At 36.5% G+C, this 19,117-nt stretch overlaps 1 protein-coding gene across 7 annotated transcripts in view; it reads right to left on the bottom strand.

Moving 5' to 3' along the window:
* The window catches only part of LOC106054815 (F-box/LRR-repeat protein 7-like), a 111,576-nt gene that overhangs the window by 15,351 nt on the left and 77,108 nt on the right, over positions 1 to 19,117 (bottom strand). For all 7 annotated transcript variants that reach the window (XM_013210854.2, XM_013210856.2, XM_013210852.2 and 4 more), the window contains 2 exons: positions 3,484 to 4,766; positions 1,341 to 1,490 (listed from right to left, as the gene is read on the bottom strand). In XM_013210854.2, coding sequence (XP_013066308.2) covers positions 1,341 to 1,490; positions 3,484 to 4,766 — 1,433 coding nt within the window. The remainder of the gene's footprint in view (positions 1 to 1,340; positions 1,491 to 3,483; positions 4,767 to 19,117) is intronic.

The raw sequence follows: 19,117 nt of genomic DNA, 5'->3' as shown, positions 1-19,117 counted from the left end.
AACAATATGTTTAGTAGATATTTTAAAATATTTTTTATACAAGAATTAAATCTCCTGTATTATTATTTTAATATATATATATATATATATATATATATATGATATAGATAGATATAGATAGATATAGATATGGATATATAGATATAGATACATATATCAAATTAAATATATACATTAAATCTGTACAGAATCTTATAGTATTCAGTAACTATTTCTTAATTTCACACATGCTTAACATTTCTCTGCAATATGGTAGACTCTAGACTTAAAGGTGTCCTAGTAACATGTGTAAACTATAGATGTCCCAGTAACAAATTTCTTAACTCAGGTGTAAACTATAAATGTCCTGGTAACTTTACTCAGGTGTCAACTATAGATGTCCTGGTATCTTTACTCAGGTGTCAACTATAAATGTCCTGGTATCTTTACTCAGGTGTCAACTATAGATGTCCTGTTATCTTTACTCAGGTGTCAACTATAGATGTCCTGGTATCTTTACTCAGGTGTCAACTATAGATGTCCTGGTATCTTTACTCAGGTGTAAACTATAAATGTCCTGGTATCTTTACTCAGGTGTCAACTATAGATGTCCCAGTAACAAATTTCTTAATTCAGGTGTAAACTATAAATGTCCTGGTATCTTCACTCAGGTGTCAACTATAGATGTCCTGGTAACATCTTCCAATCCAATCTATTCTCTGCCTTTTTTTTTCATTGTCTCCTTCCCAATATTTTTTCTTTTTATTTGATAATTACTTGCAATCTAAGATACATATAAACATTTTCAAGCATGCCATGATCTGAATATTCATATTTTTTCCCCCACTATTTACAGGCACATAACATGATTTATTCAAATACTTAAAATGAATCTGAATCTAAAATTGGTACTTTATATATTTCACATTAAAAAATATTTTTTTCCATATATAAATAAATTTATATATTAATTGTAAGTGTTAATGTATTGAGTTATTTGTTTAGCTAATAGTATTAGTATGTTTGAGGTATATTGATAATATTTTGTTATAGTTTTCTTTTCTCAACAAAATGCAAAACTCCTCAAGTTCAAAAGAGGCAACTCTTAATATCTGGATGGAAAGTTATAACTGTAAAGAAAGTTATAACTGTAAAGAAAGTTATAACTGTAAAGAAAGTTATAACTGTAAAGAAAGTTATAACTGTAAAGAAAGTTATAAATGTTAAAAGAGTCATAATTGTGAATTAAGTTATAACTAAAGAAAGTTAGTGACCTTCCTATCGCTTTGTTTTCTATTCTCTGAGTCAATGTTGAAGTAATGTGGAATGTAGCTAAAGGTATGTTTTGAAACCTGTCCTACCTGGGCACACCTACACAGATGATCTGTAGGTAAGTGGAAGAAAATCTTCAGCAGCAGGTCATTGGGTAAGCACTCAAAAGGACTTGACTTGGACATCTGTCTTTTACCTTTGGAAATCATCACAGGGCTGTTAGCTGTACTGATGTCCACCTGAAACACAAGAAACTTACTTGAACAGAACTGACCAGCTGTGTTTTGTACAATAACATAGTAGAAGGCAGTAAAAGAAAGATTGAGAAATCTGAATTTGTCTAAATCTATTCAAATCTTTCTAAATCTATCTGAATCTTTCTAAAGCTATATATTTATCTTACTAAATCTATATAAATATATGTTATACATAAAGAAAGATAATAATATTAGTGTAAAAAAAAGAATAATTATAATTTTTAATAAAAGAAAAATGTCCCCTATGACCATTCATGTCAATATCGAGCTGAAAAATATGTGTTCAAACCTTATTAGCTCTATATAAAACAGTAAATTAAGCTACCACTTTTAGATCTTGTGAATTATAGGGCAGATAATGTAAAGATCATCTGTTTCTATGGCCAATGGTTAATGAGGATGTCATATGGTCAAAACAACAACCACCTTTACTTTCCCCAATGTATGTTAGGTATCCGTATGAGTTGGGTGGTCTCAGAAGCATTCGAAGTATCCCAAAGTTCAAAATCGCAGTCTTCATAGAGATTTGAAACCTAAGACTCCTCAGTTCTGAAGCCAAGCAATTTACCACTCAGCCACTAGGCCCTCAGCTCTATAAAGATAGGCCATATATTGGTAACAATCATAAAGATGTAGGCCTATTAATATCTATAGGCCTATATTAATGATTATAAAGATATACAAATAAATATTGTAACAATTTCCTTTCTTCTGCCATGTATTGAGCATCTCCATTGCCTGGTTAAAGGACAGAGCAAAATGATTTACAAGTTGAGAACCACTTGTGAACATCAGAGTTCTTTGTGTCTGTACGACTTGCACAAGTTCTATTAAGTCCAAATGAAAGAAAATCCTTTGAAGTTTGAACTATCTGGCAAATGTTGATTGGGTTTTAAGTCTTTTGTTCTGTCAACATAGCCTGCCAGGTACTTACATAATTCACTAGACATTCCAGACTTTAAAGAAAATGCATTCTATGCTGAAATTTTAAAGTCTGAAGAAATGTTCTAACAAATCCAATTAGCCAACCTTTTGGTGTGTAAGCAAAAATACTGCCAGATAATTGATTGCCATTGTGGTCAGTATGGAAGAAATGCTTATTGGTTGAGCAAAACACACATCTTGTATGGCTTTTTCAGTGACCTTAAAGATGGCCTGCATACTAAGACATTCGAAAAAGAGGTGGCCCTTTTAAGACAAATATAGGCGCCATATGCTGAAACAAGAGGAGAGCACTACGCAGCGGATGGGAAAGCTGATTACAGCGAACAACTTTTAGATTCATTCGATAACTTTTAGATTCATTCGATAACTTTTAGATTCATTCAATAACTATAAGATTCATTCAACTGTTGTTATTTAAACTCTCGTTGTTAAATAGAACTGTATAGGCGGCAACTCCAATGGGCAATGGCCAAGAAACATGAACAGGCCTGGACTTGACAAACGTGTGTATACGTCTGCCTTCACCAAACAGAGCAAAAAAAAAAAAAAAAAGGAACTATGGACATGGTGAATCTATTTCAGCGAAACCTGGACACTGATAATGTGGAACCCTTCAAAATAATATATTATTTTTAGGGCTTACAACAATATGAATGTGAGTAATTTACCTGTAAGTGCGCCATCTTGCCCTTACTGACATAGAAAACAAAACCTGGCAGAAAGTGACTTTCGAAAGAGAAAGTTAAAAAAAATTGTACAAAGGTGCAAAAAGAAAGTTACCACCGAAGATGGCGAAAAGAAACGAACCCTCCCCCCCCCCCAACAGAGAAGGGTTCAATCTGCGATGTGTGTGGTAAAATATATAGGTCACAGGTAGGTCTGTCTAGCCATATGAATTACTGCATTCTTCATTAATCTCTTAGCCTGAGACATGTCTTTTTTTTTTCTTTTTTCGTTTTGAAAGATTAAGTGATACAAACAGTAATACATTAGAGCTATTGACCAGTTAAGTATTGAATAACAAATTTACCTGAGATAACGACATATTTTTTACTCCATTAACGAGTCCCGGCGATCTATAATTGTTTGTCTGCTGCACTACATCTGCATGTCCATTGGACAATTTCATTCTGCTATCAGCGCGCTGCGCTGGGCGATCTTCGTGTTGCCCGCTGTGGTGCACCTGCGCCTGGGTTTGAAACACATTAGGTTGTTTGGGGCTGAGACTGTCTGTCTGCTCAAAAGTCCTCAAGTGCGTGCCCTGTCGAGCCCCTGAAACTGAGACAGCATTGTTCATGGCGGAGCCTGGTCTGCTTAGGTTGTGGTTGTGGCCGATCGGTGTGCCCCTGTCGAACTTGTTTGGCGGGTGACCGAGACCGTTCTGAAGCTCTTGCGTGGTGGCAGCGTTCTTATCACAGCGCATTGGCGACGACGTTCTGGTGGTATGTTGTTGCTGAGGTATTCTGAGATGTTTCTGTTGCTGATGATATTGCTGCATTTGCTGCTGCTGATGGTGTCGCGGGTGCATTTTGGGGTCTCTATTAACCAGTTCATTAAGCCAGATCTCTTGCTGGCCTAGAGCATTATCCCTGTTGTAGTAATACCCGCCAGGGGGCACAGGAGACACCGGAGAAGGGGCCATGTTAACACGGTCTTTGTGCGAGAATGCGTCCTGAGGATCAATAAATCTGGTATTCGCAAACGCCTCGATGTATTGCTCCTCCCTTAGGGCCTCAGCAAAAGAATTATTAATATCATTATACATGGAAGTGTCCAAGCCACGATGCTCTGAGTTATTGCAGGCGTAACAAGTGTTGGTTCTCTGCGGCGTCGAGCTCCTCACTTGGCCTACTCCCCATCCCTTGGGGTCATTGTTCACAAGGGGATTGTCCTGCTCAGACATTCTAGTTCTTCTTTCGCGAAGCTTTTTCACCCGAGAAGGGTTTGTGGGAGACTCCGAGTAGGAGTTCCCACGATTGTTGTCCGCCAGAGAAGGTGCGTTGTTCATTCTTAGCGGATGCTTTGCGGGCAGGGGAGGAGGCGGATCGCTCGGGACCGGCGGAAGAGGAGGAGCAGGGGATTGCCGTGTGCATCTCAAGAACTGACGTGAGTGTTCAGGCTTCGGCGAGCTCGACAGAGAGGCACTTTTCGTCCCAGAATCCTGTGAGCCGTTTGACTTGGCCGAGCAGGCGGAGCTGACAGACTCTCCTTTGAAAGTCGTCATGGTGGGCGTGGCTGGATAAACGGAAGTGACGTCGGACGCCACGCCGGAACTTGTGGACTCATGGGTAGACTCTGCAGTATGTGGAGAATCTGTGGAAGAGATAAACAGAGCAACGTCAGGGAAACCATTTTTGAAGATTTCACAGAGTAATATTGTTAAATTTATCAGCCAAGCGGTGGTTGAGCGAGTAAACCGCTTCCGAACCGGGGTCCGGAGTTCGAATTCTGGTGAAGACTGGGATTTTTATCTTCGGGATCTTCGGGCGTCTTTGAGTCCACCCAGCTCTAATGGGTACCTGACATTAGTTGGGGAAAAGTAAAGGCGGTTGGTCGTTGTGCTGGCAACATGACACTATCGTTAACCGTAGGCCTAAGAAACATGACTTTTACATAATCTGCCTTATAGAGCACAAGGTTTGAAAGAGGGACAGTGGTTGTTTCTATCAGCCAAGTTATATCGTGAATTAGATTCCAAACTCTATGATATTAAATAAATATTTCAGACATCGAATACTTTTTTTAGCGTGCTTATAAATAAAACCATATAACAACGATTATAAAGTCTCCACGTATATAGAATCAAACTGGAAAATGGCATGTTATAAATCATTAAATAAATATTGGTGTATCCGTTGTATGGAACATTTTAATAAGCGAAGTATTCTAATAAACCAGTTTTATTGCAAATGTCTATGTTCTTTCGCTTTTCTTTATTTAGCATTTATTTATGCTATTCTAGATTTATTATAACTAATGGCAAGGTTGATTCAAAATAATTTGATGCAATTTTACCCAACCTTTTCAAAAACATAAATTTCCTGCGTTGTTCTTATTTCCCCTAGTTCAGACAGCTTGCCACATATGAGACTATGTCCTGTATCCTAGGACCATACAACCTACAACCGTACAAAGCAATGGCCTATGTTGTTTTCATTCTCTCTCTCTCTCTTTTATCTCGTTCTGACAACACGAATATAGTGATTAATGAAGCCTAATACCTTAAATAAATATCAAAAAGAAATGTAAAGGTGTCTCAAGTTCCAGGTGGGATACACTTGGGAAGACAAATGATTTGGGACAGTGTTTATTCTGTGTTTATTCTCCTTATAAAAATAGCTTTCGGCTTGCTAGAGAGGGGAGAACAAATCGACAAAAAGGGCTCTAATATTATTCGATTGAGTGGAGTTCCAGAGAAAGCCCCTTCCCCCCCCCCCCCCCAAGTCCCTTTCTTTGAATGGCATGTGATGAAATTTTGTTGAATGTTTGTTCAAAAAAAAAAAAAAAAAACTTTTCCAGATGTTTGAAATCAATTATTATATTGAATGGTTTATTCAGTTTAAATATAATACATTCACTAAATGTCTATATCTATCTATCAATACCATTTTTAATGCAACCCATTCAGAAAAGCTGTTTTCTTTTGTGTGTGTGTGTGTGTGTGTTATCTGTCTGTCCATACGTCCGTCACGTTTAGATCTTGAAAACTAAAAACATTGATTTTCGAAATTCGAGTAAGCGTCGCCTGTAGCGTACTCAAAATAGGAAAACATCTAATAATGCTCAAACATATTTTACTTATATGATTATATGCCATCAACAACAAGAAAGTCCTTATAAATCCATACTCAAATAAATTTGGTGTCTGAGAAATGCAAAAAAAAAATAATAATCTTAGACTTGAATATAAGAGTTAAAAAAAAAAGGCTTCTAAATTTTAAGAACCTTTGACATAGCCTAGTGCATTTAGAGACAGCATTCAACGTTGGCGCTATTTTTTTTTATATAGCCGCGTCACTCCGTATCCTTACACCATTTAAATGTCACAGACAAAAAGCAAATGTTTAAGAAGAGCAGCCGACGACGCTGAGGTCAAGGTCGACTTGAACATATCTCTCGTGAGCCACTAGCTTTCTGTAGGTAACTGGAGTTTGTGTCGTTCTCTTTAGAAATAAAGTTGCCATCATTTGCAACCCCATCGCTAAAATCCAGTATTCAAACCGAGTTACCCGGCGTTAGTTTTGGTCTAAATTCTGTATCACACGTTTTCAGTTGATACGCCAATGTTAAATAACAGTTATAAATAGTACTCAAAAAAGCTTTGAAAAAAACTGTTTCCTTTTAAAATGCTGTAAATAACAGAAGTCAATGTAGCTAATTAAATTATAAGAGTCAGTGCAATAATAGGCGTTAGAGTAGTTCTAATAAATTGGGCTAATAGAAGCAACGGTATCTTTATATACCCATTTTTTCTAACAATACTAAGTAAACCAAAATATAAATGTTTGGTAATGAATGAAGATACACAATAACACTTTTTACATACAAACTTTGGTTATCATATCGTGTGATTGTCAAAAGAGTTGAGCCGAAATCTCGTCGAACTCTAGGCGTATAAACCTGCTTGAACAAACCGTTCTGTCTGGAAGAGGTACAACCGTACAAGTCAATGCCTATGTAAGACATTGCTATTTCCAATGTATCTGACACTCCGGGCGCATGGATAAGAATATATGGCCGAAGGCCGAGCACACCGGGAACCCCCAACCTCCACCATTTTCCTATGTTTTACCGTGCAGGACTCGCATTAGTGTAACGGTCCCTTGAGGAACGGCGCATGGATTATCGACAGGGACGTGGAAGCTCTCTTTCAATTCCGCACCGTGCAATGGGAAAGCTCTCGCATTCCCTTAGACACTACCACAGGAATTTTTTATTATTCATTTAGCTTAATCACTTCCTCAAGTGATCGTTTCCACTCGAGTGCCACGTTGAGGCAGAATAGCGTACCCGGGTTGGTTGCTACCTATCTTTGTAATAGACCATTTGCTTTTTAGCCATTGCTCACTTCCTGATAGCATCAACATCTCTATGACTATGGATACAACTTTTATACATATGTTACAATGTGTACAATCACACATTCGTCAATTTACATTCAAAATTAAAAACTGATGAGTAATAAATAAGGTGTACACTTCAAAAGAAGTGTACAAACCAATACATGTGTACACAATTAATAGATGCGAACCAACGAATAATTGTGTAAAAAAATAATAAATGCGTAAAATAAAAACACACAATAAGTATATGCAAACCAATAAGTGTGTACAAGCCAATAAAACATAACTTGATTAGCTCGGCTCTTAATTCTACCACCACAAATGTAATTTTTTAGTAAATTTTTTTGAAATTTAAATTTGGAGTCATTTTTTCTGCTCCACAACATAAAATGTAATTAAGGAATAAAATCAAAGATATTTTTTAGTTCCTTGATTTGTCCCAATAACTGAGAAATGATAAGCCAAAATAAATCAACGATTCACTCATTTAAAAAGTCAATACTTTAGAATTTTATATTCTATTCAGGCTTGAAGATTAATACTTAATAAATCAGAGCAAGACTTTTTATTGCATTGCATGTGGAATCTGAAAGTTTCATGTATAAATGTGCCTCTGCATAAAAAAAAACAATTTCAGCAAATGCAAGTGGTCCCCGCTTCTTTGAATAAAATAGATTTTATGACATATTAATGTTTAGAGAGCTTGAATTATGGTATGTCCACAGAGAGCAAAGTCATTAAAAGCCACAACAAAAAACAAAAACATTATTTATTTATGAGTGTGAGAATCACTGATTCAAAGAGGCCAACAATGACGCCAATAAATATTTCTTTCCTTTGTCCTGAGTGTCAACAGGCTAGAGGTAGTGGAATTTAGATCGAAGTGTCTGTGGTTTAGAAAGATTTGATGGGCGTGTATGGAATAGTACTGTTTACGTGAATTTATTGAAAGAAAAAAATACACAAATTGAACGTTTCCAATGGATCAAGTCAAAGTTAACAGCTAACCAAAGCAACGTTCATTGAAATATAAACATTTTTCAAAACAAAGCTCGACAAAAATTAAGATTTATGTAGATAGTTTAGAGTTGATTTGTGAACAGTTCACTGTTGGCTTTCGTTTATAGTTGTCCATTTTCTTTTCAAAGAAAATACAAAAGAAAAAACAACAACATTCTCATTGTATTAGCACACACATATATACGGTCAACAAAAAGGTTTAACCTCTTAAAAAAACAAAAAAAAATAAAACAATAAAAATACAACCTTGTCGAATACTCAGAAACACACTAGGACAACGACATATTTCTTGTTCTATTTTCTAGGACAAATTCAAACAAGTGCTCCTTCTTCCTTTTGTACCATTACAGGATAGAACAGGTTGCCTAAATCAGCCAGGAAATCCAATGACTTAGAAGAGCCCATAGTCTTTAATTAACATGCATGACTAAATTAAACCGCGTATGACGTCACTTTCTTCTCTTTTGACGGAACGCCTGTAAGTTATAAGATAAAATAACTGAACAGAAAAAAAAAAGTGCCCACTTCTAAACAATTTTTTTTTATTTAGCTCTATGAGTTAAAGGAGTTTTGCTATTCTGAGGTAAACCACAAACTGTCATAGCAGTATATAAGTAAATACTATAACGCTACAAACCGACGCAATGGACCTCAATCACCAATCGTAAACAAACAACATATATCCACGTGATAATATTGATAAAACAACGATCAAATCTGTCACGTGATAGCCATTGTGTATTACTTAATTTGTTTAGAAGAGGTAGAGAATCACGTGGCTAAACGTGGCTAAATGTTGTTTGTTTATGATTGGTGAATGAGGTCCATTGGGGACATTTTTTTTAGTTCAAAGATCTGTTGTCCATTGAATATCTATTCGTAATAAAGAAGCGCTAAGAACTTGGTTATTTAATATTATCCAAATTGGGACCAACTTACAGAGATAGTAGCCCAGAGAGCCGGTGACATTCTTTCATCAAAGAAACAAATTCAAGGATAAAAAAAAAACAAAAAAAAACTAAACACAGTTGATTTCAAAAGTCTTTACATTCCTATGTCGTCTGCTCAACTCGTCTGCTAAGGAATGTCAAGATTTGGAAAGGGGGTCTGGGGGGAAAAAGGGAAGGGGGGGGGGGAAGCTAAAGTAAAGAGAGTCTAACTTTAAAACATAGCTACTCCCATAAGCCTCGTTCTCACCTTTTTTTTTTTTAGCTAATGACAACATTTGTGACGTAAGCAACTTACACATACGATGTTCAACTATACCATAACTGCTTCACTTTGACTACTTTAATTTGACTGCTTCACTTTGACTGCTTCACTTTGACTGCTTCAGTTTGACTGCTTCAATTTAACTGCTTCAGTTTGACTGCTTCACTTTGACTGCTTCAATTTAACTGCTTCAATTTGACTGCTTCACTTTGACTACTTTAATTTGACTGCTTCACTTTGACTGCTTCAGTTTGACTGCTTCACTTTGACTGCTTCACTTTAACTGCTTCAGTTTGACTGCTTCACTTTGACTGCTTCAATTTAACTGCTTCACTTTGACTACTTCAATTTAACTGCTTCACTTTGACTGCTTCAATTTGACTGCTTCAATTTAACTGCTTCACTTTGACTACTTCAATTTGACTGCTTCAATTTAACTGCTTCACTTTGACTACTTCAATTTAACTGCTTCACTTTGACTGCTTCAATTTGAATGCTTCAATTTAACTGCTTCACTTTGACTACTTCAATTTGACTGCTTCAATTTAACTGCTTCAATTTGACTGCTTCAGTTTGACTACTTCAATTTGACTGCTTCACTTTGACTGCTTCACTTTGACTGCTTCTTTTGACTGCTTCACTTTGATTGCTTCAATTTGACTGCTTCAATTTAACTGCTTCACTTTGACTACTTCAATTTGACTGCTTCAATTTAACTGCTTCACTTTGACTACTTCAATTTAACTGCTTCACTTTGACTGCTTCAATTTGAATGCTTCAATTTAACTGCTTCACTTTGACTACTTCAATTTGACTGCTTCAATTTAACTGCTTCAATTTGACTGCTTCAGTTTGACTACTTCAATTTGACTGCTTCACTTTGACTGCTTCACTTTGACTGCTTCTTTTGACTGCTTCACTTTGATTGCTTCAATTTGACTGCTTCAATTTAACTGCTTCAATTTGACTGCTTCACTTGACTGCTTTAATTTGACTGCTTCACTTTGACTACTTCAATTTGACTGCTTCACTTTGACTGCTTTAATTTGACTGCTTCAGTTTGACTACTTCAATTTGACTGCTTTACTTTGACTACTTCAATTTCACTGCTTCAGTTTGACTATTTTACTATTGCTTACTTCAATTTGACTGCTTCAGTTTGACTACTTCAATTTGACTGCTTCAGTTTGACTACTTCAGTTTGACTGCTTTTGTTTGACTATTTCACTATTGCTTACGTCAATTTGACTGATTCAGTTTGACTACGTCAGTCTGACTAATTCACTTTGATTACTTCAATTTGACTGCTTCAGTTCGACTTCTTCAATATAACTGCCTCATTTTTCTACTTTAATATGACTGCTTCAGTTAGACTACTTTAATATGACTGTTTCAGTTAGGCTACTTTTACTGTCACTGCTTACTTTCACATTCAATGCTTCATTCCACTGTTTCTCTTTCACTATGAAATTAAACTTTCTATTTTTTTTTAAATTAATTTCTGCATACAAACGAACAAAGACAGAAGGACACATACAGTTACTCTTTATCTTAAAAGCCCATCCCATTCTGCAATAGCTATCAATGTATCAAAAGTAAAGAACGTAAAGTTTCCCATTCAAACCTTGTGATCTAGAGAGAGAGAGAGAGAGAGAGAGAGAGAGAGAGAGAGAAAGTAAGGAAATGAAAGCGAAAACAAAAATAGCAGAAACCTGTAAAATCAAATTCTGTGAATGTTTAGTTATCACAACCTGATCCTTGACTTGACTCGCGTGTGTGTTTTCACGGTGCGAGCAATCAAAGTTCTCCACTCGTCATGGTCGATGTCCTAATAAGTGTATCTTGACTGGTCGTTTCACACCAAAAGGATTGCTAGCAAGTATGTCCTGGGACGAATCTGTCTTAAGTGTTTTCTCTACGGCACCCTGTGTAACCATGTCTCAAAGTATGCCAAAGTCATATTAGCTTTCCTTACTTCTAAGAATAGAGAGTTCCTGTTGGCCAGCCAAAGTCTTGAATTCTCGAATGACAAACTCGTGTATGAGAAACTCGCCTGTTTAGTATCAATAAATTTCGGACAATAAGATTGACACGTACCTAAAGGGCACTCTTCAGCCCATGGAAAACTCCAAGAACTTCAAGACATAAATCTTTAAAAAAACTTTTATCCTATAACAATAAATAAATAAATCTTTCTCTAATTTGTAATAGGGCTGGTAACGCGCTTGGCGTCCGAATCGAGAGGGTCTCGGGTTCGAATCCTGGTGAAAACTGAGGTTTTGAACTTCGCGACTTTAAGGACTGGACATAAGTTGGGGGAAGCAATGATGGTTGGCAGTTGTGCTGGCCACATGACACATCCTAAATCGGCCATAGAATATGATAGAAACAGATTGGCTTTACATCATTCTTAATTATCTTATATGATACATTAGCCCAGATAGCTCGCAAAGTCTGAAAGGGGTATTTTTATTTTTACAACTAATTTTATATCTTTAAACTTCGATTTAAGGGCAGCATGTGGTTTCCATTTGTCCGTAGTTCTACATATCCAATAACCTTAACACGCCATCTTTTGGGTCGTACGTTTTTTTACCATTTTAATCTGCGCAAAACCTGAGCTACCAAACCAAGGGGCCTTGGGGTATACGACTGTGATTTTTAGGAAGCACATGAGTCCACCCAACTCATAAGTTGAGGAAATTAAAGGTGTTAGGTCGTTGAGCTGTCCACATAACACCCTTGTTAACCGTCGGCCACAGAAACAGATAGGGTTGACAAGGTTTTAAAGGGGTAGGCCTACTTTATACTTTTTTTTAACCATAGTAAACCTTTTGGTGTATAATTTAATTCATTTTTAATTTAAATTACTATTTAAAATATCCCATAAGGAACGCTCACCGTCAGCTCTCTAATTTCTAACCAGCATCCCAGAGTCATTACTGCCTAGAACAAACTGAAACGTCAAAATGAATACGAAAGTTCTCGTTAGTTCTAGGTTTATGTACTTTTCCGTTCTTGGTTTATTTACAAAACCCTATTAAACAGGCTCAACTCAAGAGGGCGCACAAAAATATTGCCTCGAATAGCTGCTCTCGGAGATACTCGCTCGAGACTGGTCCAAAGAACTTAGAAAAACTTACACAAACACTTGGCTCGTCAATAGATTCAATGGCACTTTAAAGTAATTGTAAAGGGATGAAAGAGAATGGCAGAACTTTTTTAAAGCACTTCGTCGCCTTTTCTGACATTTCAATTCGAAGAAGTCTGCCTACTTAATAAACAACACGACATTTTGTGCAGCTCTTTAGCGATATTTTACGAACAAAGCGCTTTATGGTCTGTCGTATGTTTAAACTGCCATTCTATTTGACGGCCTTATGACAGATTAAAAAGACTTCTTAAAACTCAACACATTTATGGATCTCATTTCACACTTAGTACAACAAGTCATAGATTTTAACAGGTCTAAGCAATGAGGTAAGTATTTTAGGATGACTTCACATAATGCTGTTCTAGCCAAGTTTCAAAATGGTTACATACAAAAGCTAAGATACTCCTGAAATTGCAAAATATACGAAAAAGTTCTGGACATCTGAAATTATTAAAATCTCATGAAAACTCATATAAATCTGCAAAAAAAAAAGACAAATTGTCAATTTTGGGTGTCAATCGTATGGTATTGTCAGCTTTCATTTAATAAAAAACTGTATTGCAATGACGAATGTATTTTCTAATACAAAATCTTCATTTTGAAATTATGTTTATCCCTACCCAGATCGGGCCCCGCGCAATCTGTTTCACAAAGGGGCCCGCAATTGTTAATGCCAGCCCTTATGGATACCTGACAAATATTGGGAACTAAGGACGGTCGGTCATTGTGCTAGCCACATGACACACCCGTTAAACGTCGCTCATAGAAACAGGTGAGCTATAAATTATCTTCCTCCAAAGATCGCAAGGTTTGAAAATGGTACCTTTATTTTTTGTTTACTAAGTAGGTCGGTATGGGTTGGGGTTCAGGAAGTATATAGAGAAAGGAGGGGAATAAAATACTTAAAATATACCCATGTGAAAAGAATCCATCACGGTATACACATGCATAGCACATGAACTGTTTCCAGTATTGCCAGTTTGTCTGAGAGCATCTGAAGTAGTCTGTGTGGCTGAAAAGAAATCTCTCCAGCTCTATAATCAGCCAAATGTACTATCGGTGCGCTGGCAGACAACTTAGGACTCGAGAGTCGGCCCTGCTGTTGACTGTCAACTCGCAAACCTCTCTGCGTAATAACAGAGTAAAACTTTCATTAGGGCCACTCCACATCTACTTCACTCTGTTCACCTTTCCATCTTGTGGACAAAGAAATCTTAATCCCTTATCAGCTTAGAGAGAGAGAGAGAGAGAGAGGCACAGAAAGAAAAAGAGAGAGAAATACGAGAAAAAGAAGGAGAGAGTAAATATGAGAAAGAGAAAAAGAGTGAAAGAGAAAGAGAATTAGAGAGAGAGACGGAAAGAGACATAGAGAGGGAAAGAGAGAGAAAAAGAGTGAATAAAAGACAGAATGCACGAGAAATAAAGAGAAAGAGAATATAAGAGAAAGAGAATGAGAGAAAAAGAGAGAAAAATGAGAGTGAGAGAGAATGCGAGATAGATAGAGAAAATGAGGGAGAGAAAGAAAAGCTGATTTTTTTTTTTTGCCTCGAAGACGTGTGGCTGACACTGTAGCTACACAAAGATGACACCTTTTTAAATAATCAATCTGATTGGAACTGTTCACATTATAATTTTAACACACTGTGCCTTTTTCTTCTCTTTGTTTGAGTTGTAAAGATCTGGTTTACGTTCTTTAAACAATAAAATACACAAAGAAAGAAACAGAGAAGAAAAAGATACGGAGAAATGTGGTGGTGATAGAATGGGACCTTAAGAAAACAACGTTAAAAAAAAAAGAAATGAAAAGAGGAACATTGGGAGAGATGTTGACATAGACTCATAAACAATGTCAAGGACGAAACATGGAAAGATCATGTTGCCAATTTAAAAGTAAATGAGCTCAGAAATTGGATTTTACAGTGGTAAAAAGTGCACATAGACACATACCAAATATTATAAAATGTTTTTAAACATCGATAATTTATCAATAGTTCGAATTCTTACACCGAATACACCAAAAAACTTTTATTATTTATGGATTTGACTTCATTATTGAGAATATCTGATGTTTCGTATCTATAAAGATTCGAAAATTAAAAAAAAAAGGAAATGTGTTTTTTAAGATCAATCCCCGATCTCCTGTCTTTCAGTCTCTGTCGCTCTCTCAATTTCTCTCTCTCTCTCACAGACACATTCACAATCACTCTTTTTCTCCCTTCCCCCTCATACAAACGCTTTCCCTTTTCCTCTATCGCTCTCCCTCCCTTTCTCTTCTTCTCTTTCTCTCACACATTCTCTCTCTCTCTGAACGGTATTTGATATTTTGGGTTTTTGGCACATCGGCACAATTAAGGCCATACCCCCTCCCCCCAAAGGGATAGATAGATAGATAGATAGATAGATAGATAGATAGATAGATAGATAGAGGTAGCCAAATAAACTAGAGCCTAAACTGAAACATTTTAACTTTATCAGACTCTCTCCCCATACAAGTTCCAGAACCAAGACGCCTCGGTCTAGTTCCTCTGTAATAGCAGACGACAGCACGCAAACGTGTCACTCAAATTAAGTTAACGGTTCCAGAGAAGACAACACACCTGATCAGTTATTTCTTACCCCCCCCCCCTTTTAGAAGCCCCCCTTTGCCTTTATTTAATAAGAGGATATTAAGTTCCCTCACCGCTTTGTTTAAAAACAATTTTGCTGCGTGACGTTCTTATCTCCCTTAGTACGTAAGTCTACAATTTTTTTGACGCTATCCCAGGGGAATTAACTGACAAAGAAAAAACGCGATCAAACCGTGAGTCATAAACCAAGTATTATTATAAGTACTTTAAAGGTAGATAATCCAGTCAGTGTGAGGGGCCCGGTCTGGATTAAAACGTATTCCATCGAAACCTTATATCTAAGACGTAGTCAGTTTTTATGAATTTATAAATATGTGCCATCGCAATGTTTTATAACATTTTTTCACGCGAACTCCTATTGGAATTAATAACACCCCCCCCCCTTTCCTTTTAACGCCGAAAGTGGTAATGGTCTTAAGCCCATCATCTATCTATCTATCTATATTTATATGCATATAAGAATATATATATATGTATATATGTATAGATATGTATATATATATATATATATATATGTATATATGTATATATATATATATATGTATATATGTATATATATATATATGTATATATATATATGTATATATATATATGTATATATATGTATATATATATATATATATATGTATATATATATATATATATTATAATAATTATCTTCATGGCTTAAGAGTTTGGACACCAAGTAATGGAAATATCACTCTTTTATTTCTGCAAGTCGGACGGACTAGAGTTACCCCAAGTATTTTTAGAGGTGAAAAAAAAGAGGGTGGGAAGAACAAGTAGTATTCACCCGTCACTAAATAGCAGGGCCAATCTTAACCATTGTGGGGCATAATGCGAAACGCATTTAACAGGGCCCAGTTTGGGTAGGGATACGGATAATAAGTGAAATTTAAGAAATTGTATTAGAAAATAAATTCGTCTTTGCATTTTATTCATTCTTTACTACGTACAGAATTACTTTACGAGCCCTGTGTGTATCGAAGTCATTCAGTATTTCATAAGAATTCTATTTTCTACATAGATCACGCTCAATAGCAAGAATTACCAAATGTTTCAATCTATCTTTGACCAGATTCCACAATTACGGATATTGCATAATACCGTTTTTTTTTATATCGAGCGTAGGATTGGCGTTTTCCATATTGAATGACACCCCAAAAAGACAATTTTTTTCTATATATTTCAGGAGATTTGTATAAGTTTTCAAAAGATTTTAATAATTTCCGGATATTTCCAGGACATTTCGTTCATTTTGCAATTTCAGGAGATTTCCAGGAGCTTGTGGTAAATCAGGAGGCCACGGGAAATTTTTTATAAGTTACAAAATGGTTTAATTAATAATGTATACACCTAGAATTAGCGCGGGTCCTATGAAAGTGCGGGGCACACTGCGGACGCATAGGTTGCAGTGGCCTAAGGCCGGCCCTGCAAAATAGCGGCATATGCTACGCCGCCGGTCGACTAGTTATCTATAAAATGCTTCCGATGGCATGCGTCTCAAATAGCCTCTGACAACCAGTCCAACTCCTGGCCTTCACGTGTGGTTCAGATACTGAGCCTGGCAGAACCGTTACCACGGAAAGGAGAAGGGACGAAGGCGCACAACTGGCGCCTAAACCAGTAAGCTTTGGACAAGGGGGGGGGGGGCTCGTTAGCCTTGGTTGGCTACACTTATGCTATTGATAATCTTCCAATTAAATAAATTTCAAAACTTTTGTTTTCATTCTATACATCAGGAGCGTAGAGATCCTGTATGTACCTCGATAAAAACTATACAGTGAAAGGGATGTAGGAAACACGAATACGATGGATTGACGATACAGAAGTAGGGCATGGGGATGAAAAACCCGAGATCTGAATGGATGTGATGAAGCAGACCAGAGCCCTTCATGGACTGAAGCGCCTCTGAGATGGATGGAAAGGGATGATCAGTAACAAAACTATTCTTTTAAAAAACTGCATAAATGTATGTGTATAGTGTGTCCGATATGTGCGAAGTATGTAAGTTGTGAGCTCACTAGAATATCGTCCAGTGTACAAGAACTGGGATCCTTTAGGCTAGGATTTTTTCTTTGCATATATTTAGTGAAGGCTAAAAGGGAGTGTTTATTGTCCGTCATTATTTTTACGAAGTCACATAAACAAGTTGTGTAAGTTGCTTGGGTGCCCTAGTGAGTGAGGGTGAGGATGGAGATTTTAATAAATAAGAAAAAGTGGTGTGTTTTTTTTATAGTTTTTTTCCCTATATTAACTCCCCCCCCCAAAAAAAAAAAAAAAAACTTATATAGATCTTTAATACAATAGTTTCACTTCGATGGAAACAAACAGTGGTAAGGGCTGTGGTCCTCTTTAAACCTTCCTTTCCCCTCAGCTACATGCGCACGAGGATTAACATCCACCTAAGAGGACTTTGAGCCCCACTGAGTGTATGCATATATTCTGTATATAACATGGAAACTCAAATAACAAGAGACCCGGTGCGCCGTCTCTGCGTCCCAGCTGTGACACGTAGCGAGCGATAAGGACAAAACTGGTTATGACACCCAGTGGCCAAGGCTAAACATAGGAACTGACAGGCAGTAAACTGGCCCTTTGTTGTGACGGTTAGTCTCTGTGTCGAGTTGCACAAATGCGTGATGACTGTGACATGTAACATGAGAGACTCAAGATGTCAACTCAAGTTTCACTTAAGAAAGTTCAACAGAGACAACAAGAGGCTAATTTGGATTTAAGATTTAAAAAACATATTGTGAGATAAAAACAGTTAAGTTAGCAGTAAATGTGTGTACTACGTTGATCTATTACTATGTTCAGTAAACGAGCTGATGTCTAAAGACTAGAAGTGCATACTGGAGTGAAGACATGCGAGAACAGAGCTATGAGGAATGCCTAATGACTCAGTTGAACCATAAAGCTATAATAGCTACTATAGCTCAATAGTTCAAAAGTGTCATCGTCTGGCATGCCATCATTTTATATTGTGAGGAAAATATTGTACACAAAAATATAAGGAAAAAAAAAGTTTTAGTACTTTGGGATACAGGCCTCAGCACTGTAAACCTTTTGTATCTCGGTGTGTGTATCAAACTCAATGCGCTGAGATTAAAGTATGTGTGTGTTTGTTTTTTAAAACCTATATCAGAGTGTCTCTGAAACGTATAGGATTTTTTTACGTCAAACTATGAGAGGGAAATCGCTACCCTTGCCCCCCCCCCCGCCCCCATTTTAACCATGCAGAAAATCATTGCAATTGTGTCTCAAAGAAAAACTTATTTTTGACGTCATTATAGCTTTTTTTTAGCAACTGACGTCAAGCGAGGTGTTAGGCAGGAAAACAGTATTATTGGAATGAAATTATATCAAGTTCCATTTATTGGCTAAGAAATATAAGCCGAAAGTTGAAATTCTGAGTTTTATTATGTACATGCAGATGAGACTGATTCAATTTGACCCAGTATTTAAGAGATTTTATTTTTAAAAAAATTAATTAAGACGACTTTTTAAAATTGTACTCAAGATATATTTTAAAAGTATATTAATTTTTTAATATATTTAGTAAATTGGTATTTTTATAGCGGAGCA

This window comes from Biomphalaria glabrata, chromosome 11, assembly GCF_947242115.1.
Source record: "Biomphalaria glabrata chromosome 11, xgBioGlab47.1, whole genome shotgun sequence".
Classification (NCBI taxonomy): domain Eukaryota; kingdom Metazoa; phylum Mollusca; class Gastropoda; family Planorbidae; genus Biomphalaria; species Biomphalaria glabrata.
Note: the sequence above shows the minus strand (reverse complement) of the source record. Positions and strands in the feature narration are given on the sequence as shown.